Source organism: Corylus avellana, chromosome ca2, assembly GCF_901000735.1.
Source record: "Corylus avellana chromosome ca2, CavTom2PMs-1.0".
Taxonomy (NCBI): Eukaryota; Viridiplantae; Streptophyta; class Magnoliopsida; order Fagales; family Betulaceae; genus Corylus; species Corylus avellana.
The window spans coordinates 12,359,950-12,384,852 of record NC_081542.1 but is presented as its reverse complement, the minus strand read 5'-3'; the positions used below and the strand labels follow the sequence as shown (position 1 = coordinate 12,384,852).

The following is a 24,903-nucleotide window of genomic DNA, read 5'->3' as shown; positions in this document are numbered from 1 at the left end:
AGTTTAATAAAATGATATGTCTCTTAGCATGTAAGAAGCACAATTTTTTTTAATAGCATGTACTTCTTGCATATGTTTTTAATAACATTAATAAGAAAACATGTGTTTTTCTCATGTTTTAAAAATACATATCACTTTATTAGACTGGTTTGTATGAATTAGTTGTAAACCAGTTTGTGGCTAATTTCTGTCAAGATAGAGAGGTGTACGGCCATGGTAGAGAATGAAGGCTAGGGCTCGTGTTTTGTGTTCAATTTTGCCTCCAAGTTTTGTAAGGAAATTTGGAAAGATTATTATTATTATTATTTTTGCATGCTTATGTGGCTCATTTAAGGGCTAAGATTTCCCTCCCTTTTCTAAAATAATCGCTATAGTTAATTTGCTATGAATTTGGTAGAATCCATGAATTTGCTATTTAGCATTACCGTCGGATTACATTTTGTTGCTAAATCAATTAGTGGACCTTGAAATAAAGGCTTTCCAAAATGAGTAATTACAACTCATTATTCTTTATCTGATTTAGGTTGAATATGGATATATGCATACCCAGATTCATCACAAAACAAGGATTTGGCTTACCTATGGTAGACCAAACTACCGCAGAAATTTGACCCTCAGAAGAAAAAAAAACGTGAATTAAAAATGTTAGAATATATTATTTCCTTTATTAGAATATTTTATATTTCTGTTATTTAATTTGTAATGTAGGGTTTATTTCTTTTCTTATGTATTTTCGGATTTAATTTGAGTTTTTTGGTCACTACTCATTGTCTCTCTATAAATAGAGAGTTATATAATATTGATTGATACAGTGAATATATAAGATGTAGCCCATACGTCTCTATCCGCTTCCGCTCTCTTTTCTTTTTCTTTTATTTTAGTATTTTATATTTTATATATATTTCAACATGGTATCAGAGCCATGTTTCTGTTTCTGTGGCTTTCAATAAAAGTCTTATGACGTTTCTATGGTGTTTTCTAGCATTCTCTTTTGATGATCTCTTAATTTTGTTGTGATCCACGGCTTTATTCATTGGCGAATCTTGGCACAATGCGGTTTTGGCCCTTCACGGGAATTTTAACGGCTAGTTTTCGTTCTCCGGCCTCATTGTCAGTTGCGGCTTGGCCCTTCACCGGATTCTTTTAGTGGCTTGTCTCCGTTCTCCGGTATTTTTCCAGCCGTCACTTTCAGCCTTTCTCGTCTTTGTTATTGGTAGGGCCGGCAATTTTGACACGACACGCGAACCCGACACGAACACGACACGAAGTTAGCAAGTATTGGATTTTGGCTTATCGGGTTAGGGTCTTAATCGGGTCTCGGGTGACCCGCCAGACCCGTTAACTTATTTAAATTTTTTTTTTAAAAAAAAAAAACCCCAAACATAAGTAACCCAACCCGGTTAAAACTTAAAATAACTGAATAAGTGAAACCTAAAATCAAAATGTCTAAACACGACAAATCAGAGCTGCAGCAACCCCCCCCCCCCTCAGCGCCTCTCTCTCCCTCTCAGCTCTCTCTCTCTCCCTCTATGGCAGATTCGGAGCTTCGCAGGCACCAAGCAGGCTAGGCAGCAGCCCCCTCAGGCCCCAGCGCCTCCCTCTCCCTCGCGGCTCTCTCTCTCCCTCTATCGCAACTGCGCAGAATTGCAGGCAGCCAGCACCGCCGCACCAGGCAGTACCCCCCAATGCCTCTCTCTCTCTCCCTCTTGGCTCTCTCTCCCAGCGCCTCTCTCTTCCAGTCCCCCTCTCAGCTCTCTCTCTCCCTCTGTCGCAGCTTCGCAGGCAGGCAGCAGCCCCCCAGCGGGCCAACGCCACTCTCTCTCCCTCTCGGCTCTCTCTCTCTCTCTCTCATCAAAGGCCAATGGCATTGGTAATTTGGTATATTATTAATTTATTATTAATATTACATTATTTTTTCCATTTTTCATCAAGTTTTTTTTAAACGGGTCAGGTCGTGCCGGGTCGGGTGACCTATTTAGACACGGGTCGTATTGGGTCATGTTGGATCGTGTCTACCCGGTAATTTTAAACGGGTTAAGCGGGTCGTGTCGGGTTACCCGGATATTTTTCTTGTTATAATCGTGTTAGACCCGCTAACCCGTTTAGCTAAACGGGTCGTGTTCGTGTCTAGGGTAATCGGGTCGCGAGTCTTAACGGGTTGTAATCGGGTCTACCCGTTTACCCGTTTTGCCAGCCCTAGTTATTGGCGAACCCTGGCACAATGTGGTTTGGCCCTTCAAGGGATTTAATGACTAGTTTTCGTTCTTCGACCGTCATTGTCAGTTGCGACTTGGCCCTTAACCGGATTCTTTTAGCAGCTTGTCTCTGTTCTCCGGTATTTCTCCGGCTGTCACTTTCAGCCTTTCTCGCCGGCATTGTCTTGATCCAACCATCGACTTCAGATGCCTTCAATTTATTATCTTTTCCAAACTCAAGCTTACACCTTGAGTTAGAGGGGGGATGTTAGAATATATTATTTCCTTTATTAGAATATTTTATATTTCCGTTATTTAATTTGTAATGTAGGGTTTATTTCTTTCCTTATGTATTTTAGGGTTTAATTTGGGTTTCTTGGTCACTACTCATTGTCTCTCTATAAATAGAAAGTTATGTAATATTGATTGATACAGTGAATATACAAGATGTACCCCATACGTCTCTATCCGCTTCCGCTCTCTTTTCTTTTTCTTTTATTTTAGTATTTTATATTTTATATATATTTCAACAAAAAAAAAAAAAAAAAAAAAATTAACCGTATTCTTAATTTTTTTTTTTTTTTTTCTTTTCTCTCTTTTGGTCGTGAACTTTACACGAGGGTCAATGGAAATTTGACCCTCTGTCTCTAACTACAGAGTAAGTCCAAGACTCTCTTGACAGGTTTGTTTAGGGTTTAGTATTATTTTCATCCTTTTAGAAGTTATTATGGGATGTATTTGTTTTTTTTTTTTTTTACCTAAGATTCAGTTTTTGAGTGAAAATATTTAAGTTTTATTAGTTTTTTCGTTGAGAGTATGGATCTCAATGTGCAGGTGAATAATAGTGAATTTTTGTTTGAACATGCATACAATGAATAAGACCCGTGTGTATATATATATATATAATATATATATAAAAGTTCTATGAACGATTCAGATCTTGCAATGGATTTGTTCTAGCATTTAATAACAAGACTTAAAGATTCTTATACATTTTTAATTATTTTTGAATAGTTATATGGGGAGACGAACAAGAACAATAATCAAAATGTGGTTATTGATTATACGCCAAAGCTTGGCATTAAGTTTGCTTCTGAACAAGAGGCATACAACTTTTATAATGAGTATGGACAAAATTGTGGATTTGGTATTTGTAAAGACTGGTGTAATAGAAGGTAGGTAGCCAGCGTGGTAACTTCAAGACAATTTGTATGTTGTAAATAAGGATTTCAAGATGAATGGGAGAGAGAGATGGTTAAAAAACATATGAGCGAGTTGAAACAATGACAAGTTGCCAAGCACATATGAAAATTTGACTCGGTAAGAAAAATGAAAAATATTATATACATAGTCTTGAGCTCAGTCATAATCATGCTCTTCATGTTTCACAATGTGCTCACATGATGTCATCACAAAGGAGGAGGCTCTCACAAACACAAGCATTGAAAATCAATTTGGTTGATGAGAGTGGTATAAAATTGAAGGATTCGTATAAGTTTATGGGTAGGCAAGCCGATGGAAGAGATGTTCTTGGTTCCACCAATTCCTTTGCATTTATCCTCTCTGTTACACTCAATTCTTTAAAAATGCTATTTACAAAAAATATGGTAACATTTCACAAATAAAAAAATTAAATAAAAAAAAAGGGACAAATACAAAAGAAAAAAATCAAAGGTTAAATAAAATATAAAAAATTATTGAATGTTGTTATGATCTTGCTTGGTGTAACCAAGAACATTTCTTCCATCGGCTGGCCTACCCATAAACTCGTACGAATCCTTCAATTTTATACCACTATCATCAGCCACATTGATTTCTAATGCTTGTGCTTGTGAGAGCCTCCTCCTTTGTGATGGCATCATGTGAGCACATTGTGAAACATAAAGAGCATTGTTAAATAACTAAAGAAGACTAGAGAATATAGGGATAAACTGAATATTGTATTTCTGTGTGTTTAGAACTGTATACAATGAGGCCTATTTATAGTTGAATAAGGCCAGACAGAATAGGAAATATAATCACGAAATTAATGTACAATATTACTACAATATTATAGAATAATATCAATGTATATACAGGGAAAATATATCAAATCAACAATTATGGTGATTATCAGAATATAATCAGAATATATTCTGATTATATTCTAACATCCCCCCTCAAACTCAAGGTGGTAATGTAGATGCCAACTTGAGTTTGGAAACAAGATCATGGAACCGTCCAGGTGGATGTGCTTTGGTGAACACATCGGCCAACTGATCAGCGGAAGCAATGGGACAGAGACGAAGAGTTCCCTGTAAAAGATGATGGCGCACAAAATGACAGTCGATCTCAATGTGTTTAGTACGTTCATGAAATACATCATTATGCGCAATTTGAATCGCACTTCGATTGTCACAAAAGATAGGAGAACTGGAGGTCTGAGGAACACCCATATCATGTAGGAGCCAACGAAGCCAGAGGAGCTCAGAAGTGGTGTCAGCAAGGGCACGATACTCAGCTTCGGTGCTAGAGCGGGCAACAACAGATTGTTTCTTGCTACGCCAAGAGATGAGAGAATCACCAAGTAAGAAACAATAACCCGTGGTGGAACGACGATCAGTGGGATCACCTGCCCAATCAGCATCTGAATATACATGCAAGTCTAATGATGAGTGAGAAGAGAAATGCAAACCATGAAACAAGGTGCCCTTCACGTAGCGAAGGATGCGAAGAACAGCCGCATAATGAACCGAGCGTGGCGCTGTCATAAACTGACTAACAAGGTGGACTGCATAGGCAAGATCTGGTCGTGTCACAGTAAGATAGATGAGACTGCCAACTAACTGTCGATAGAGAGTGGCATCAGAAAGTAGCTCACCATCAGTGGCACGAAGTTTGACATTTGTCTCTAGAGGGCTATCAACAATTTTGCAATCAGTAAGGCCAGCTCGTGAGAGGAGATCTGAAGCATACTTGGCTTGAGAGAGATAGTAACCATTTGGATCAGAAGACACTTCCAATCCAAGAAAGTAGCTGAGAAAACCCAAATCCTTCATTTCAAATTGTTGGCTCAAAAACTGTTGAAGGTTACGAATACCAACAGTATCATCTCCAGTAATAATCATATCATCAACATATAGTAAGAGGAGAATGAGACCAGCATCAGATCGCCGGATAAAAAGAGCAGAGTCATAGGGGCTAGAAACAAACCCAATCTGCGCAATAGTGGAACTGAATTTGGCAAACCAAGCCTGTGGAGCCTGTTTCAGACCGTACAATGCCCGGCGAAGTCGGCAAACCTTGTGTGGCGGATGATCGTACCCAAGAGGAGGCTGCATATAAACTTCTTCACTAAGATCACCGTTAAGAAATGCGTTTTTCACATCCATTTGAAAAAGATCCCAACGACGCACAGAAGCCACAGCAAGGAGTGATCAAACAGAAGTAAGACGAGCCACTGGTGCAAAAGTCGCCTCATAGTCAATACCATACTCCTGATTGAGCCCCTTTGCCACAAGACGTGCCTTGTATCGCTCAATAGACCCATCAGATTTTGTCTTAATCTTGTATACCCACTTTCACCCTACCGCAGTTTTGCCTGGAAGTAAATCAACTAAGTCCCAAGTATGGGTTTTGGAAAGGGCATTAAGTTCTTTTGACATAGCATTCTGCCAAAGAGGGTCAGCATGAGCCTCACGGAATGAGTGAGGTTCATGGTGAGTAGCAAGAGCAGAATAACAGTGATAATCATAAAGATGAGAAGGAAGAGATGTTACCCGAGTAGAACGACGAGGGATAGAGGGAGCGGCCTCAAGAGTAGATGGATCAACAGGCAGGGCAGAGTCATTGGGGTCGACTGTCAGAATGTCGTCTGGAGAGCTTGTCATCCCTGCATCAAGATCAGTAGTGTCAGGGAGCAAATCCACTGAGACATTAGTGAAGATAGGAGAAGAACTAGAGGGACGAGTAGGAAAAGACTCCATATCACTAAATAGCCTATGTTCCCAAAAAGTGACGTGCCGCGAGATGCGGAGCCGTTTGGAAATAGGATCATAACAACGATATCCTTTGTGTTCAATGCCATACCCAAGAAAACAACATAGACGAGAACGAGGTTCTAATTTTGTTCGTTCATGGGGTGGAAGGAGCACGAAACAGACACAACCAAAGATGCGGAGAGATTGGTAATCAGGAGGAGATCCATACAGAAGTTCATAGGGGGACTGATTTAAGGTAGTGGGAGATGAGACCCTTAATGGTATAAACAGCGGTAAGAGCGGCTTCTCCCCAAAAGTGTTCAGGGATAGAAGCAGATAGGAGCAAAGCCCTAACAGTATCTAAGATGTGCCTGTGTTTACGTTCAGCTCGACCATTTTGTTGAGAAGTATTTGGGCATGATCGATGGGGAAGAGTACCATTTTGTTTGAGAGTAGTAAGGAAGGTAGATTCACGATATTCCATGGCATTATCAGAACGAAAAATTTTTATGTTTCGAGAAAATTGGGTTTGAATCATCCGTTGAAATTCAGAGTAAATTTTCGAAAGTTCAGACCGATTTTGTAAAAGATAAAGCCATGTGTATCGAGAAAAATCATCCACAGAAATGACAAAATAGCGGGATCCACCCATGGTGGGAATAGGCGCAGGGCCCCATACACCAGAATGCACCAAATCAAAAGGAGCAGAAGAAACAGATGCACTATTATTAAAAGGTAAAGCACTTTGTTTTCCAAGTTGACACGCAACACAATCAAATGACTCAGACTCAACAGACCCTAATTGACCACTTGTAGCTAAAGAACGAATACGAGAAATAGATGCATGTCCTAAACGAGAGTGCCATAAACTGAGGGTGGTAGAGGAAGACCGAGATGAAGTGGCAGCTGACACAGCAGGAGGAAGATGGAGTGATGAAAGCTCAAACAAACGTCCAATCTTACGGGCGGTCCCAATTAGCTGTCCCGTCTGTGGATCCTGCACATCACAACATCGGTTAGAAAAGTGCAATTCTAAGCTAAGTTCACAAAGTTGGCCAACAGATAAAAGATTTAACGAGAGATTAGGCACTAAGTATGTATCAGACACAGATAGTTGATTAGTAGAAACAGACCCGACATGACTAACAGCAAGATGGGAACCATTAGCAGTGTAAATGGTGGTAGGCCTAGGTAACACAGATTTTGCAGAAAATATGGAATAATTCGGTGTCATGTGATTACAACAAGCAGAATCAATATACCAAGAGGAATTACCTAGTGTGGTGGACATGGCGGTATTAAGATTGGATTTAGATAAAACCTGATGAATGAGAGCTTCGATTTCTGCAGGAGAAAGAGTACTGGGTTGGGGTGCAATATCGGTGTAAGGCATATCTGATGTATCAGTATGAGTGACCGCAGCAGCCGTATGACTAGGAGCTCGATGATTCCCACGAGAAAGTCTTTTCCTGCATTCACTATATCTGTGGCCAAACTTCTGACAATAGTGGCACTGGATGTTCCGATTGGATGAGGAAGACCCGGCAGGAATAGAATTAGGAGCACGCGCATTGCGGGATGCAGTGGCCATGACCATCTCAAATGTGTGTAACTTCATAGTAGAGAATCGAGTCTCTTCTAAAACAAGTTCACTAAGAGCACTTTCCAAATATGGCAGTGGTGAGCGGTGAAGAAGAGAAGCTCGAGTATGCTCAAACTCATCTCGAATTGCCACAAGAAACTCGGCTAGGCGCATGCTATCGTGAAAAGCGATGTACTCAGAGGCATCAACCTTATCCCTCCACTTTGGCTCACATAGTGCTAATTGATTCCAAAGACAAGTCATTTGTGAATAAAAATCAGTAATACTCTGACCTGGTTCCTGGCGCATGTGATGGAGCTTGGTCACAATCTGAAACCGCTGAGCAAGATCAGTAGTGCTGTAGCGCTGAGCTAACATGTCCCAAACATCTTTGGCATTGTCAAGATTGCCAAATGTCATGCTGATGGAGACAACACAAGTGTTGGAGAACCAAGAAATAATCCTGTAATGGATACTTTTCTATGTGTAGAGGCGGGTAGAGAAAGCCGCAGTAGGTTCCTCTTTTCCAACAAGAAGCTTAGATTCTTCACCAGAAACATACTCCCAGAGACAATGTCCTTTGAGCCACCTACTCATATTTTGAGACCAAGCCGGGTAATTGGAGCCATCGAGAATGGTAGAAATAGGTTGGGTAATATCTTTGGTGTTTGGGAGAGTGGTAGGAGGTACGGCCATTTTTTTTATTTTTTTTTATTTTTTTTTTATTTTATTTTTTTCGGGATATAATCCGGTGTGGTTGGGTGTAGGATAGGTTCTGTGAGCCTGGTGAGAGAGTTGAATCTGGTGTGGCTGAGTGTATAATAAGTGTGTGAGCTTAAAAAATCAGAGAAAAATCTGGTGTGACCGATTGTAGAGTAAATAGGTGAGCTCAAAAAAATGACTTACAAAGGGGGCGGCGCGTGACGGCGCGTGCTTCAGCTGGTTCAACAGATCGGCAGCCTCCGATCACGAATCTGTGATTCGTTTCTGAAAACGGCTGAGAAGGGCGGCGCGTGGTGGCCGGAAACAGCGCGTGGCGGTGTTCAAAATTCCACAGAAAGTTGTGGCGGCGCGTTCTTTCGGCAGGTCAGTAGATCGGCAGCCTCCGATCTGGATTCTGGCAGAATTTTCTGAGAACGGCTGACTGGGGCGGCGCGTGGTGGCTGGAGGCGGCGCGTGAATAGTGACACAGAAACTTCAGGCGGCGCGTGAGAGCGCGTTGAACTTCAGAACGTTGATCTGATAACTCCACAGGATATATCGGACCTTTTTGAGCCTATTGGTATAATAATTATACCAAAACAAGATCGAAAAAGCTTTTGAACGGACTGACTTCCTACTTCTCTAGACAAGGCCAAAACTTGGCTCTGATACCATGTTAAATAACTAAAGAAGACTAGAGAATATAGGGATAAACTGAATATTGTATTTCTGTGTGTTTAGAACTGTATACAATGAGGCCTATTTATAGTTGAATAAGGCCAGACAGAATAAGAAATATAATCACGAAATTAATGTACAATATTACAGAATAATATCAATGTATATACAGGGAAAATATATCAAATCAGCAATTATGGTGATTATCAGAATATAATCAGAATATATTCTGATTATATTCTAACAAGCATGATTATGACTAAGCTCAAGACTATGTATATAATATTTTCATCTTTGTTACCAAGTCGAATTTTCATATGTGCTTGGCAACCTGTCCTTGCTTTAGCTCGCTCATATATTTTTTGAACATCTCTCTCATTCATCTCAAAATTTCTGTCTACAACATAGAAATTGTCTTGAAGTCACCACGTCGTCTACCTGTCTTTTATTACACCAATCTTTACAAATACTAAATCAACAATTTCATCCATACTCATTATAAAAGTTGTATGCATTTTGTTCATAATCAAACTCAATGCCAAGCTTTGGTGTACAATTAGTAACCACATTTTGATCATTGTTCTTGTTCATCTCTCCCATATATTCAAAAAATAATTTAAAATGTGTAAGAATCTTAAAGTCTTGTTATTAAATGCTTGAACAAATCCATTGCAAGATATAAATCTTTAACTATATATATATATATAGGTCTTACTCAATGTATAAATGTTCAAACAAAAATTCATTAGCATCTATCACCACTATTATTCACCGGCACATTGAGATCCATACTTTCACCGAAAAAATCAATAAAAATTGAATCTTTTCACTCAAAAACTGAATTTTAGGTAAAAAAGAAATCCCATAATAACTTCTAAGAGGATGAAAGTAATACTAAACCTTAAAACAAACCTGTCAGGAGAGTCTTGGACTTGCTCTGTAGTTGGAAATAGAGGGCGAGATTCCCATTGGTGCAAACTTGACGGCATCCGAGGATTTGAGGGCCTTAGTTCAAGTATGCTTGGAGTCGTTTTGGGTCCCAAAGAAGAAGAGAGAGGTTTGTTTTGGATGGGAGTTCACGGCCAAAAGAGAGAGAAGAAAAAAAAAAAAAGGAAGAGAGTTAATGGATGGAATACGGTTATTTATTTATTTTTTTTAATTCACGTTTTTCTTCTAAGAAGAAATCCCAGCGGGCACAGGAAAGCCAAATCCACAAAAGAATTGAAGTTAAATTAATAAAATAACTAGCTTTCCCTATCAAACTAATTTTCAAAATTTAAACTTCTAGAGAGCTATGAGCGGCCAGGGTTATTAGTTTAGGGTTTTTGTTTTTGTTTTTTTATCATAATTTCGAAAGCCAACTTCGTGGGAAAAATTCCTATTATAGAATTAGGCGAAGGGTTAAATACTCTTTTGCCCCATGTGGTTTAACAACTTTATTTTTTGTTCCTGAGGTTTTAGTTTTTATTATATGTGGTACCTCGAACGTCAATTATTCATAAAGACGGAGATGGTATCTTCATCTAACTTCCATCCAAAATTTAATAAAAATCCACGTTAGCACCCATAAAAACTCGACATGTATCTATATACTTAATTAAAAAGAAAAAAAATAATTTTTTTTTTTTTTTTAAATTGTTTGGAAAATGGGTGGCCGGAAGCCACCCCAAGTTGCAAAATAGGGTGGCCGAAACCACCCCCAAGGCTATTGAGCCACCCCCATTTGGTCTGGGGTAGTTTTGGCAACCCCAGACTAACCAAACCACCACAACTAACGGCCAATGAAAAAAAAAAAAAAAGGGTTGGCCCTTGGTGGTTCATGCCGTATCTTTGATCCTTAAGATTTACCTCATTTTTCAACGCACGCAACAAACACATTCAATATTTTCGCTTCTACAATTCTTTTTTTTTTTAAAAAAAAATTTTTAAATTTTATTTTCAGATGCTTTATGTTATATATTATATCAAACTCATACTCAATATTTCAGAAACTAATTAAAAAAAAAAAATTAGAAACATATCTCTGCATGTTCTTTGCCTTTCACCTCTCTTTGCTTTTATCGAGTAATTAATGACACTTTTCTAACATGTTAAGTTTGGAGGGATGGTTCAGCCACCCCCTAAGGCAAAATAGGAGTAGCCAGCCACTTCCATTTTGCCATATTGGGTGGTTTCCGGCCACCCCTTTTCCAAACAATTTTTTTTTCTTCTTAAATAATAATTTAACTTAGTTTTTTTAATGTTTTTAATTTTAATTTTTTTTTAATTAAGTATATGGACACGTATTGAGTTTTTATAGGCATGTGGATTTTTGTCAAATTTTGGACGAAAGTTAGACGGAGATATCATTTTTGTCTTTATGAATAACCAAGGTACTACCTATGATAATCCTCCCTTGTAACCTTTTCCCGCATTTGATTAAAAAAAAAAAAAAAAAAAAAAAAAAAAGGTACTACCTATGATAGAAACTAAAGCATAAGGGATAAAAAATAAAGTTGTTAAACCAAGGAAGGTCAAAGGTATTTAACCCTTAAGCAAAAACTAATGTGAAATAAAATTTTGTTCTTGTGCGGGTTCGATGTTGTGCCCATCCATTATCCTGACATTTTTAGTGGTCATGTCAGAGGATGTACATGTCCTTATCAAAGAACATCATCATCTCTCTCTGTAACGAGAGAAACAATATTGGCGTTTTTGGAGCACTCTGCCGAACCTGCTCCTCTTTTTGGTTTTTTTAAGGTGTCCAGATTTCCCGCAACCCTAGTATACAAGATTTCCCTTCATAGGGTTCTTTTTTTTCCAGTTTAAAGCTACCAACGCCGAGTTCTCAAGTGTAGAATTCTATCCACCACTCAGCCTTCTTTCCTCTGATAGAAGTTTGCTGGTAACTTCTAAGAAGAAAATCTTCTCCTTCCCTTGAATCAAAATTGGCTTCATATGTTCATAGGAAGACGGAAGAGACAAGATAAGTCTCAAGGCCTTATCTTCATCGTCCATTTTAACTCCCAGAGCTTCGAGTTCAGAGACGATTCCAATGAGAACACACAAATGGTCTGAAATAGTCGCACCCTCAACCATTCGCAGTGTATGAAATTGCTCCTTCAGTACACCCGGTTAGAGATTCCCTTCGTTTGATACATCTCCTCGAGCTTCTCCCAAAGCTCCTTTGTCGTTGACGTCCCTTGCACATTAGCAAGAACATTCTTAGCCAGACACAACCGAATGGAACTCGCCGCCCTCAGATCCAAATCCTCCCAATCTACGTCACTAGTACCGGATTTTCCAGCACCATCATTGGAACTAGAGGCAAGTATACCTCTCAACGTTTTGTGTAGCCTAGATTGGATTAGGATGTCCTTGACTTATATTTGTCACAAGCCAAAGTTCATTCTCCCGTTGAACCTTTCAATCTCAAACTCCAAGGACTGCATTTCTTCTTAACGAGTAAAAATCCGCAGCCAACCTCTGATACCAATTATTGGAAAAATTGATAATTAATTGGCAACCAATTTCCCACTAGCCCTTTATGCGATAGACAAGTTTGAAAAGAAAACACACGAGAACACACACCAATCACACACGTACACAAAGAGTTTACGTGGTTTGGCAATATGCCTACTTCCACGTGGAGTGATCCGGTCTCCTTCTTTACTATTGAGAAATATTGAGTACAATGGTACATGCCTGAACCACTCAAGTTTAATATCCCAAACTCAAACCCTTAACCCCTTGTACAACCCACTCAACTGTTCCTCTCAAATACCCCCAGTAAAGAAAAACTCTCTACACTTTGTAAATGCCACAAAGTGCTTTCACCAATTTGAATTTTCCGGACAATTTCAACCAAGGACTACATATCTTTTTATAGAGGCTTAATCACGAAAAATATGATAACAATTTTAATCAAATTGCTGTTGGGAAAGCGAAACCATCATGAATACAAAGTCTTTTCCATGATGAAGATAAGCATTGCAGCCTACGTGTTTATCCACAAACGTTTTCTCCAAAAGAATCCAATTCCAAGTTTTTCTTGGACTCCTTTTGAAACTAACATTATCTTCTTATAGATAAATAGGACTTAAGCCCCACCAACTTGAATATTGATATTTTTCAGCAATTATCTTCATGCTTGTTGACAATTTGAGCGATTATCAACATTCTCAGTATTGCATTTTTAAATGCACATGTAATTTTAAAAATTACCAATAAATTGTATATAAATTATTATTAAATTTTTAAATCCAATAATAATTTTTAGTCAACGTAAAAAATAAAAAATGCACTTAGAATAAGAGTGTGTAAGACCTTTTAAGAGAAATATTTCTCTCGTTCTCTGGTTGGACGTGATAGAACAAACCAAAAGTGCCTTAGCCTTTAAGAACAGGGTTGGTGCCGTGGTGCGGCTCCTTCTGTCTTTCAAAAGTCTCTTTTTTCTGACTGCAAATATACACTTTTGTAGCAGCTAAGAGACGGCTAAAAAAACCCAACTACAAGCCACAGTCAAGAGAAGAATTATAAGGCTGCAAAAATAGGTTTTTCGAAGACATTTATGGGTACCATCAAGGACGGTGATTTAATGGCTCGAAAAAATTTTTAAGTGGTCACGGCATGTATTAGTCGTCTTGAATTTTCAAGTGGTCACAGACGGTGATTTAATGGCTCAAGAAAATTTTTAAGTGGTCACGGCATGTACTAGTCATCTTGAATTTTCAAATGGTCAAGGTTCGAATCTTCGTAATGAAGAATCCTCATATATGCCTAATTAGTATTAACCGTTTTAAATTTTTATTAATGCCTTATTGAGGTTAGGTCACGTTGTAACTCAGTTGGGCTTGAGAGAGTGTATGTGAGCGGCTCCCAATGAATAAGTGCACTAGTATAGTCACGCTGAGTTAAGATAACTACAATTAATCTTTTAGCTACGTACCTTTAATGTTAAAAAAACAAAAAATAAAAAAAGATACGTGTGAGAGAATGTTCTTAGACTTTCAAAAGCATTGGAGGGCACGTAATTTAATTGAACATCAAGTCATATAACACAATTGTGACTTAAAATTATGAGATCATTTGTTAGAAGGTCGAATTTGATGGGAACATCGAGAATTAAATAATCAGTAATAATATTTAATAGGATGCTATAGAGATAACGTTTGTTTGCCGCCAAATTATAAAATTTTGGCACTTGGGTCCGTCCTAGATAGTATGAAAGTAAAAATTAATTTTTAATTTTTTTTTATGAGACAGTTATATAATAGTCTACTAAATAACATTAAAAATTATTGGAAAAATTGATAATTAATTGGCAACCAATTTCCCACCAGCCCTTTATGTGAAAGACAAATTTGGAAAGAAAACACACGGGAACACACACTAATCACACACGTACACAAAGAGTTTACGTGGTTCGGCAATATGCCTACGTCCACGGGGCGTGATCCGATCTCTTTCTTTACTATTGAGAAATATTAAGTACAATAGTACAAGCCTGAACTGCTCAAGTTTAATATCTCAAACCCAAGCCCTTAACCCCTTGTACACCTCACTCAACTGTCCCTCTCAAATACTAAGTAAATAAAAACTCTCTACATTTTGTAAATGCCACAAAGTGCTCTCACCAATTTGAATTTTCCGGATAATCTCAACCAAGGACTACATATCCTTTTATAGAGGCTTAATCACGAAAAATATGATAACAATTTTAATCAAATTGCTGTTGGGAAAGCGAAACCATCATGAATACAAAGTCTTTTCCATGATGAAGATAAGCATTGCAGCCCACGTGTTTATTCACACACGTTTTCTCCAAAAGAATCCAATTCCAAGTTGTTCTTGAATTCCTTTTAAAACTAACATTATCTTCTTATACATAAATAGAACTTGAGCCCACCAACTTGAATATTGATATTTTCCAGCAATTATCTTCACACTTGTTGACAATTTGAGCCATTATCAACAATAAAAAGTTAAAAACAAACATTTATCTTATAAGAGAAATGATATTTAGTAGATTCTTATACGATTTTCATACAACTATGAAGATGTGGCAGTAAAAATTAGTTATTGATTTTTTCTTTTTACAAATCCTTATTAATTCAAAGACTGATTTTTACTATTACATCATCATAATTATATGATAATTCTACGAGAGTCTAATATATATATATATATATATATATATATATATATATATATATATATATATATATATATATAGTGGAAGAAATTGGAAATTGTTTATAACTTAGAGGAGAGAAAGGAAAAGGAAAGGAAAGGAGTGCCCTCAATTTCATGGCTTTGGCTTTAGGATGATCCCATGCACCTATTAGCGGGAATCTCTTGGGAAGTCCTATCTGTCTTCTTGCTTATAAAGTGGAAGAAACTGGAAATTGCTTATAAGTTTGAGGAGAGAAAGGAAAAGGACAGGAGTGCCCTCAATTTTAATCAAATTGTTGTTGGGAAAGTTAAACCATCATGAATACAAAGTCTTTCCATGGAGAAAGATAAGCATTGCAGCCTTAATTTATTTATTCACACACGCTTTTCTCCCAAAAGAATCCAATTCCAAGTTGTTCTTGGACCTCCTTTTAAAAAACTAACATTATTTTCTTATACATAAATAACTGTTCTGCACCAACACGTAATATCGGGATATTTTCTAGCAATTATTCCTTTACACTGTTGACAATTTGAGCCATTATCAAATAATAAACCGGTTAAAAAACAAACATTTATCTTATAAGAGAAATGATATTTAGTAGATTCTCGCATTTACCTCATACAACTATGAAGATGTATAAGAAAAAAATCAATATTGATCTTTTCTTTTACAAGTCCTTATTAATTAAAAGATCGCATTTTTACTATTATATCATTTATAATTATATGATAGCGATGAGAGTCTAGTATATATATATATATATATATATATATATATATATATATATATATATATATATATATATATATATATATATATCAAGGCCTTTCATAGCCGTATGAGCATAACTTCCTCCTACCGATATTAAATGGCCTTGCGGCATTTTTTTCTTCTTCAAGAATTGATGACAACCACCATGAGGCTGCATTTGTTACTCTTCTTGGCTGCACCGATTTTGAGCTATCAAAATAGCCCACAAGCTTTGACAAAAATAAGCTGCCAGCCAAGAAGAGTAACAAATGCAGCCTCATGGTGGTTGTCATCAATTCTTGAAGAAGAAAAAATGCTGCAAGCCCATTTAATATCAGTAGGAGGAAGTTGTGCTCATATGGCTATGAAAAGCCTTGACATATATATATATATATATATTAGACTCTCATAGAATTATCATATAATTATGATGAAGTAATAGTAAAAATCAGCCTTTGAAAGGCCAAGGCCTTTCATTTGTTTTCTACACCAAAAACAAGCAAGAGCTTTTTACAAAGAGAAGAGAAAAGAAAGTGAGGAAAGTGAGAGAGAGCTTTCAAGAGGGCAAGAAAAATAGTGTAGTATTTTTTTTTTTTTTTTTGAGCGTGGCAAAACACAGAGTGTGTATTTTTGAGGAGTGTGAGAGATACACTGTGTGAGTGAGATCAGCTAATCCACATTTTGTTGTTCATTCTATTGCTATAGTGAAATTTGGTGTTCTATGTGGATGTAGGCAATATTGGCCGAACTACGTATAATTCTTGTCTTGTTTTTGTGTGTATGCTTGTGCGTATTTATAGTACTAATCAAAATACACGTGTATGTTCCGTCTAGGAAAGATTGGATTTTAAGTGAGACCGGTGTGACTCCTCCAATCTTACCTGGGAATGTACCAAACTGTATCTTTAATAAAATACTATTTACCCGTACTTGTGTGTTATTATTTTTTTGACAGGTTGAATCCCAAGATCCTAAAGAGGAATTAGTGGCGTCTAATTCCCTAACAAGAAATTGGAAATTGTTTATAAGTTAGAGGAGAGAAAGGAAAAGGACAGCAAAACAAAAACATCATGTCTCATCTATCTAACCTTCTCCACCTCTCTCCTACACTTCCCCTTGGCGTTCCACCACCATCTTCCTTGTCCCTCGAGGGTAAGTTTTTTTCTCTTCTTCTCCTTCTCTTACCCCCTCAATCATATATATATATATATATATATATATATATATATATATATATATATATATATATATATATATATATATCAACTGGGGTTTTTGAAATTTTTTTTTTCTTTGACATTATTTTTCATTTTTAAGTAGTAATAATTTAATTATATATCAAAATTATTCCAGCAATTGATTGACTGATTGCATCGCTATCATATTTGTAGGTGTCTGGTCATTCGGGGCTAAAGACAAACGAGTTAACTCTGATTCTCGCTTTGGATGCAGCGCTATATCCAAGCCTCGCATTCAAGGTATATATATAAACACCTACAAGTACAAATACAGTTTTTATTCAAAAAAAAAAAAAAAAAAAAAAAGAAAAACTTTACTTATTACTCCTATACTTTCGCGGTTTTTGCAGACACTTTTCATTGTTCAAAAACTCTCACTTTGATGTATTCAACTTTCGTTTCCTTCCACTTTGTCCATTTTGTTAGGATTTTGTAGCTAAATCAAACGGCCAAATGAGTAAAAGTCATTTATACCCCTATTTTTTTAAAAAAATTCCAAGTTTACCTTTATTTATAAATAAAAAATTATTATTATAATTGTTATATTAAAAAAAAAAAAAAAAAAAGTGACCCATTGGGGGTTCACTTTGTATGGGTGGGTTCACTTTGTGACCCGCCACTGTGACCCACCGGGGGTCACAAAGTGACCCATCAGCGGGTCACAAGTGACCCACCGGCAGGTAACAAGTGACCTCTAGTGGGTCTTGTGACCCCTGTTGGGTCACAAGTGACCTCCAGTGGGTCTTGTGACCCCCGTTGGATCACAAGTGACCCACTGGGGGTCACTTTGTGACCCCCCGGTGGGTCAAACACCGTTACTTTTTAAAAATATATATATATAATAATAATAATATGACTCATGGGTCACAATACGGGTGGGTTAGATCCACCGGTAAACCCACGGGTCAGGATTTAAAAAATAATAATTATTATTATTTTTTAATAAAAAATAAGGGCAAAATTAGAATTTCACACTTCTCCGTGTGGATTTATTATTAAATCCTAACGGAATGGGCAAAATGGAAGGAAACAAAAGTTAGATACATTAAAGTGAGTTTTTGAACAATGAGGGGAGTCCGCAAAAACCGTGAAAGTATAAGGGGTAAATGAAGTTTTCCCAAAAAAAAATTATATAATAAATATAATTATTATGTGTGCAATACAATACATAGGCATGTTTTGAAAATGGTCTGCTAGTCTTAAAGGGGCCTGAGATTGTGGAGGATGACATAGAGAGGGAAGCTCTGAAGGTGCTTTGAAAACTCTCTACTTTTTCTTTCTCTTTTGTTTTTTTATTTATTTACTGGCGTTTGACATATTAATTGATTTTGGAATTCTGCTTTTAATGCGTTTTTGCTTTAAAGCAAATAAATGTTTCCACGTCAAATTATATAAACGAACGTGTCGAGTACATCAAATCGATGTTGGGCTCCATGGAAGATGGAGAAATAAGCATTTCAGCTTATGACACAGCGTGGGTTGCTCTTGTTGAAGACATTCATGGAAGTGGCCTTCCTCAGTTCCCATCTAGTCTTCAATGGATCGCCAAAAACCAGCTTCCCGATGGTTCATGGGGCGACAGTCATATTTTTTTTAGTTATGATCGGATAATCAACACTTTAGCCTGTGTTATTGCCTTAAAATCATGGAATATTCATCCTGAAAAGTACGAAAAAGGTATTATATATTATTAATTAATTCAACAAAATTAACTATTAGTCTTTTTTTTTTTGTAATTAATTAACTTTTTTTTTTTTTGTAATTAATTAATAGGGATTTCATTTTTGAAAGAGAAAATATGTAAGCTGGAATACGAGAACGCAGAGCACATGCCCATTGGATTTGAAGTTGCTTTCCCCTCACTACTCGAAATAGCTCGAAGTTTGAAAATTGAAGTAGCTGATGATTCCCCTGTGTTGCAAGAGATATATGCAAAGAGAAACATAAAGCTAACGAGGTAGTCTCAGAGCTCAGACATGAACCATGATTATGTTTGCAGTTTGCTTGCTACTTTATAGTTTATAACAACAAAATTTAATAAAAATAAAATAAAATTAGAATCCATGTCCATTATATATAATATATATATGTATGTGTAAGTACTGATTATAGTGTGTATGGGGCGGGGGATGTAATAGGATACCAAGAGACATGATGCACAAAGTGCCCACAACACTACTCTTTAGCTTGGAAGGGATGCCAGGGCTGGAGTGGGAAAAGCTTCTTAATCTGCAGTCCCAAGATGGGTCTTTCTTGTTCTCTCCATCATCCACTGCCTTTGCACTCATGCAGACCAAAGACGATAACTGCCTCACTTATTTAAAAAATGCGGTCCACAGGTTTAATGGTGGAGGTAAAAAGTACCTTTTTACCCGCCCATTACAAGGAACTGTTCCTTTCACTTTCCGTTTGTGCTTGCTTGCTTTTATTCTCTCTCTCTCTTTCCTTCTTTCTTCTTATTATTATTATTATTATTATTCATTCTGCTTTTTAGTACCCAACGTGTACCCGGTGGATTTGTTCGAACGCATGTGGGCTGCCGATCGTTTGCAGCGCCTTGGAATCTCGAGATATTTTCAGCCAGAGATTAAGCAATGCATTAATTATGTTTACAGGTACCGTACATACATATTTATATATATTAGAAAAAAAAAAGAAAAAAGATTTTTTAAGTAGTACTATTAATGGGTATTAAAAAATGTTCAGATATTGGACTGCTGAGGGGATTTGCTGGGCGAGAAATTCAAAGGTTTATGATGTTGATGATACGGCCATGGGATTCAGGCTACTAAGATTGCATGGCCATAAGGTTTCCGCTGGTAAGTTTGCTTGTTTATTTATTTATTATTATTTACTCATTTTTCAGATTCCAGTAGGGAGGGTGATCGATATTGGTGTTTTTTGTTTGTAACAGATGTGTTTCAACACTTTCGGAAAGGAGTCGACTTCTTCTGCTGTGCCAGACAGTCGACACAGGCCGTCACCGGAATGTTCAACCTGTACAGGGCTTCTCAGGTGGTCTTTCCGGGAGAGAAGATCCTTGAGGATGCAAAGCACTTCGCATTCAACTTCCTAAGAGAAAAACAAACTGCTAATGAACTCTTTGACAAATGGATCATAATGAAGGACTTGCCTAGTGAGGTATATATATAATATGGGTCCCAAAAAAAGAAACAGAGAAAAAAAAACTTTTCTAGCATTAAAATTTGTTAAATAATTAAAAAATTATTTAACAAATTAACAATAACAATAACAATAACAGGTAGGCTATGCCCTGGAAGTCCCCTGGTATGCAAGCTTACCTCGTGTGGAGACAAGATTCTACATAGAGCAATATGGTGGTGGCGATGATGTTTGGATTGGGAAGACCCTCTACAGGTTCTTTTTTTGTTTTTACGGTTGGATTGAAAAGTTAATATATCTAACGGTGTATATAATAACATAAGTGAAAGTATAATTTAGTATGGGACAATCATAATTAACCTTTTAATAATGGATATATAATGCGTTTTTTACTTTAGGACTTTAGCTAACAACATATACATGTTCTAGAAAAGATGCCCACTTCTATATTCGAAGCAAGGATGCGACATGCATGTACGGTAATAGTTGTTGAAAGCTGACTTTATGTTTGTCTACATATATACTATTACTAGGGTACATTTGTATATATATATACAAATAACCAGGGTTAGGATGGTCATCATCTAATTAATTAATTAATTAGCACTCTATTATTAACATTTTTGTTTCTGGGTTTAATATAATGACTGTATATTAATCACTTCAGGATGCCCTATGTCAACAATAAAACGTATCTGGAGCTAGCAAAACTAGACTACAACAACTGCCAAGCCTCTCATCGGATGGAGTGGGAGAGCATTCAAAAGTAAGTGGCATTAATAGAACTTTATTATTATTATTATTATTGTTATTATTATATATGTGATGTTCATGCAGGTGGTACTCAGACTGTAATCTTGGAGACTTTGGATTGAGCAAAAAAACCCTGCTGTTTGCTTATTTTTTGGCGGCAGCCAGTATTTTCGAACCGGAAAGATCCAATGAACGACTTGCATGGGTGAAAACGACGGCGTTGGTGGAGGCAATCACGTCGTACTTTGACGAGGACGAAATGAGGAGAGCCTTTCTACATGAATTCAAGAACAACGCTGATCCACGGGACTGCATAAACAGAAGGTACCACGTATGCATATATTATACGACTCGACTCGATCAATCCAGAGAGTTTTTCGATAATATAAAATAGAGTAATGATATACAAATGACGTGGTTTTTAAAATCACCATTAAATTAAATTTGAGAGAATCATTATTAAATTTTAATTTATTGATAATTTGTTGTTTTTGTCTGCTTTGTTGGCTTTTAAAACCGTCCGCTTTGTTGTTTTCGTTGTTTTTTTGCTTCACTCATAATACTGTCTGTTCTGCATGGACGACATAACTCCCAAGTGGTGTTTCATATATGACTCGAATTTTGTTTTTTCTTAATCTTATTTTATTTATTGATCTTGGTTTGGTAGGTCTTTGTCTTTTTTCTATTTCACTTAAATAAGCATTTTCTGATGTAGCTACTTTACATATTCAATTCTCATCTCACTTTTATATAATTGGATTAATGTGACACGTTAGTGCAGTTATATAGAGTAATGCTAAGTATAGCAGATTTTTATATTACTGCTATATAATTAGGATGACACGACAATAAAAATCAAATTTTGAATCTTTTTATTTTTATTACTTATGATCTAATATTTTACTACGTACCACATCATCAAATTTTATGAGAATCGTATAACAATCGACTAAATAGCATTACTCTTTATTCTAGATAGAACAAAGAAACATGCAAGAAAATAATTAGCTATAAAAATGGGAGTTCCCCAAGAATTGAAATTCAGAAATATCTAGTAAGAGGAAACCCACAAGGGATAATTAAGCTCATTGCTCAATATGGATAAAAGTGGCTCAAACAATGAGGGTGCATGTATCAAAGGATAAGTAGCCGTGCATACCAAAATTTAGAAGTCCAAAATGCAATATTGGTGGTAATTAGTGTCTGCCATATATATATATATATATAACTCTATGGACTATGGGCTATGGTCATTCATGAAAAGTCATATATATTCATATGCATGGGAAGTCAGAAAGTCCAAAATGAAAATTATTCTAAGTGTCTGGCATGCCCTAAATAAAGTGATATTGATGTGATTTTTGTGTATGGAGAAGGTCAAATACGAACAAGGGTGGAGGGCTCGGACTGGTGGGGACCTTGCTTCAAACCCTAAACTATCTCTCATTTGAGGCTCTGGTTTCTCACGCTCAAGATATTAGCCACCCTTTACGACGATCGGTGAGTTACTTTGGACAACTTCTCCACGCTTCTCAGACTTATTATAATAAAGTCTTCTCATCCATATCTATTTTCAATTAAAGGTATATTATTGCTTTCTTTCGAGGGCAGAATTATAATTTTAAGGTGCGGCAGACAAAACTGAAAAGAATGGTTTTTTTTTTTTTTCTTTAAGGTAAAAAGTTAATTTTAAAATTTTGAGGTCTGCCCGGCCATGACGACTTTTATTGTAAGTCTTTTACAAACTAACATGGTAGTCCGTATGACAGCTACTATATTAAGAATTAAACAATTAAATTTACCAGTGAAATTATATATATAAAAGTGTGTGTTGTACCATGTGATACTCATGTGATCTGTCACGTGAGTTTCTAAGTGAATTATAGTATACCCCAATTATTTTTCTATATATATATATATTGTTAGAATGCTTTGATAGCATAATATTCTTAGCATATATATATATATATATATATATATATATATATATATATTACAATCTAACAAAGCAATTGTAATGGTTTTTTTAATTTGGTGGGATTTTTGTTTTTTTTGTTATTATATATATATATATATATATATATATATAGTGGGAAAAGTGGTTGGTGAAGTGGCATAGGGAAGGCGATAGGCACAAAGGAGAGGCAGAGTTGGTAGCGCATATGATAAATCTCACCGCTGGCCGCTCGGCTAAGGAGGAGCTTTTGTCCCATCCTCAATATCTGCGACTGTCCGACCAAATCAACAGATTATACTATCAACTTTGTTTTTACCAAAACAACAAGGTTAGTGAGAGACACGACAATCCCTCTGCACATTCGACAAAGCCTTCTTTTTGGATATTTTTTTATTTTATTTTATTTTTGTTATTTTGGCTGCATGCTCTTCTGTCGCCATTTTCAATTGATTTCATCATTTTCTGCGTAGATTTCATAGTCTTCTGCTCTGGCCTAGAAGCATGCTGTAAAAAGCAGAGTTGCATGCTTTTTCTTGGGGCATTTCAGTACAAACCAACAAATAAAATTTTAAAAGTACAAAAACAATGCCCTATGTATAGTTGTCTCTTACTACCCAATCCAATAACACTAGCTATTTATTATATTTTATCAGTTTAAACTTTTGAGATAAATGATGATTAACAGATATCATTCACCATTTCATTTAAGTTAAATAATAGATATCTTACGTGCTAGACTTTACTTATTAAGAGAGAAGTTTGAACCTACACGTGAAAGTTGGTATTAAAATATTGATTAAATGATTAAATACACTATTTCAAGCTTTTTAAATAGACCACTAACAAATTATGGTGACATTTGATGACCCCTACATTAATCTTGAAATTTAACTTTGTAAGATGTTATTTTACATGTTTGGTATTTTTCTGAACACAAAACAATATGGGTTGTTTGTAAAAAAAAGCATTCCCTTTGGGTTGTAGAGGTATTTTTGTGAAAGGTACTATTGCATCTTTAGATAAGGATATCTAGTAATTAGTGTCAAAATTGTTAGCAATTTTGACAGTACATATGAGAGATTTTATATGAAACTAGGTCGCCTACCCTAGTATATAGGTGGACGGATAGCTTAAAATGAATTTTATATAAACTCTCTCAGAGATTCCAAACCCGTAGCTTTTTATTTGGTAGGGCCCAAGAAGAGACCAAGGGTTTGTGAAAGGTATAGCAGCTTTGTATGTGGTAGGGACCTCAATTAATGAGTTGATAGCTTTTCACTAAATGCATGCAACTTTCATTTGCATGGTTGTAACTTGTAAACGTCTTTCACTACCCAATTCCTTCATTGCAAAGAGGTTAGGTTGCTTTCTGATACGCTAATCTTCCAAATCTAGCAGGTATACAACAACCATGGCAGTCACTCTTCATGTGATGACAGCATCACAAACCCCGACATAGAATCCAACATGCAAGAACTTGTCCAGTTGGTGCTCCAGAACTCCTCAGATGACGATATTGATTCTGAAACCAAGCATACATTTCTTGCAATAGCAAAAAGTTTTTATTATGCAGCCTATTGTGATCAAGGGACTATCAACTTCCACATTGCCAAAGTACTATTTGAAAGAGTAGTTTGAATTTTCTCTGTAAATGATGGCTTTTGTGAAGCACATTCTTCTCAATTATCAATATTGATATTAAAAAGTAAAAAACCACAAGTGATTCAATCTTTGTCCAACTGGCCCAAAAAGATATTTGTATTCAAATTAATAGCTATACAACTATGATGTTTTAGGTAGTAACCAGAC

At 36.4% G+C, this 24,903-nt stretch overlaps 1 protein-coding gene across 3 annotated transcripts; it reads left to right on the top strand.

Moving 5' to 3' along the window:
- The first annotated feature begins 17,078 nt into the window (after positions 1 to 17,078).
- On the top strand, positions 17,079 to 24,893 carry LOC132171730 ((-)-kolavenyl diphosphate synthase TPS28, chloroplastic-like). Of its 3 annotated transcripts, XM_059583119.1 has the most exons (15): positions 17,079 to 17,175; positions 17,415 to 17,501; positions 18,432 to 18,511; positions 18,626 to 18,938; positions 19,035 to 19,218; positions 19,400 to 19,614; positions 19,756 to 19,876; positions 19,968 to 20,080; positions 20,176 to 20,402; positions 20,524 to 20,639; positions 21,052 to 21,150; positions 21,222 to 21,461; positions 22,511 to 22,637; positions 23,228 to 23,422; positions 24,493 to 24,893. In XM_059583119.1, the coding sequence occupies exons 1-15, from the start codon at positions 17,094 to 17,096 to the stop codon at positions 24,730 to 24,732; spliced, it is 2,439 nt and encodes an 812-aa protein (XP_059439102.1). In that variant the 5' UTR covers positions 17,079 to 17,093; the 3' UTR covers positions 24,733 to 24,893. The 3 variants fall into 3 exon arrangements, with proteins under 3 accessions (XP_059439102.1, XP_059439101.1, XP_059439100.1); XM_059583118.1 differs by lacking the exons at positions 17,079 to 17,175; positions 17,415 to 17,501 and having other exon boundaries at positions 18,163 to 18,511; positions 22,514 to 22,637; positions 24,490 to 24,893; XM_059583117.1 differs by lacking the exons at positions 17,079 to 17,175; positions 17,415 to 17,501 and having other exon boundaries at positions 18,163 to 18,511; positions 24,490 to 24,893.
- The last annotated feature ends 10 nt before the right edge of the window (positions 24,894 to 24,903 follow it).

What these genes read in the sequence shown, in the direction of transcription:
- LOC132171730 (XM_059583119.1), top strand. Translation starts at nt 17,094, where the DNA reads ATGTCTCATCTATCTAACCTTCTCCACCTCTCTCCTACACTTCCCCTT. An exon ending in ATCTTCCTTGTCCCTCGAGG is followed by an intron (nt 17,176 to 17,414) that starts GTAAGTTTTTTT and finishes TCATATTTGTAG; the next exon opens with GTGTCTGGTCATTCGGGGCT. An exon ending in CGGGACTGCATAAACAGAAG is followed by an intron (nt 21,462 to 22,510) that starts GTACCACGTATG and finishes TTGTGTATGGAG; the next exon opens with AAGGTCAAATACGAACAAGG.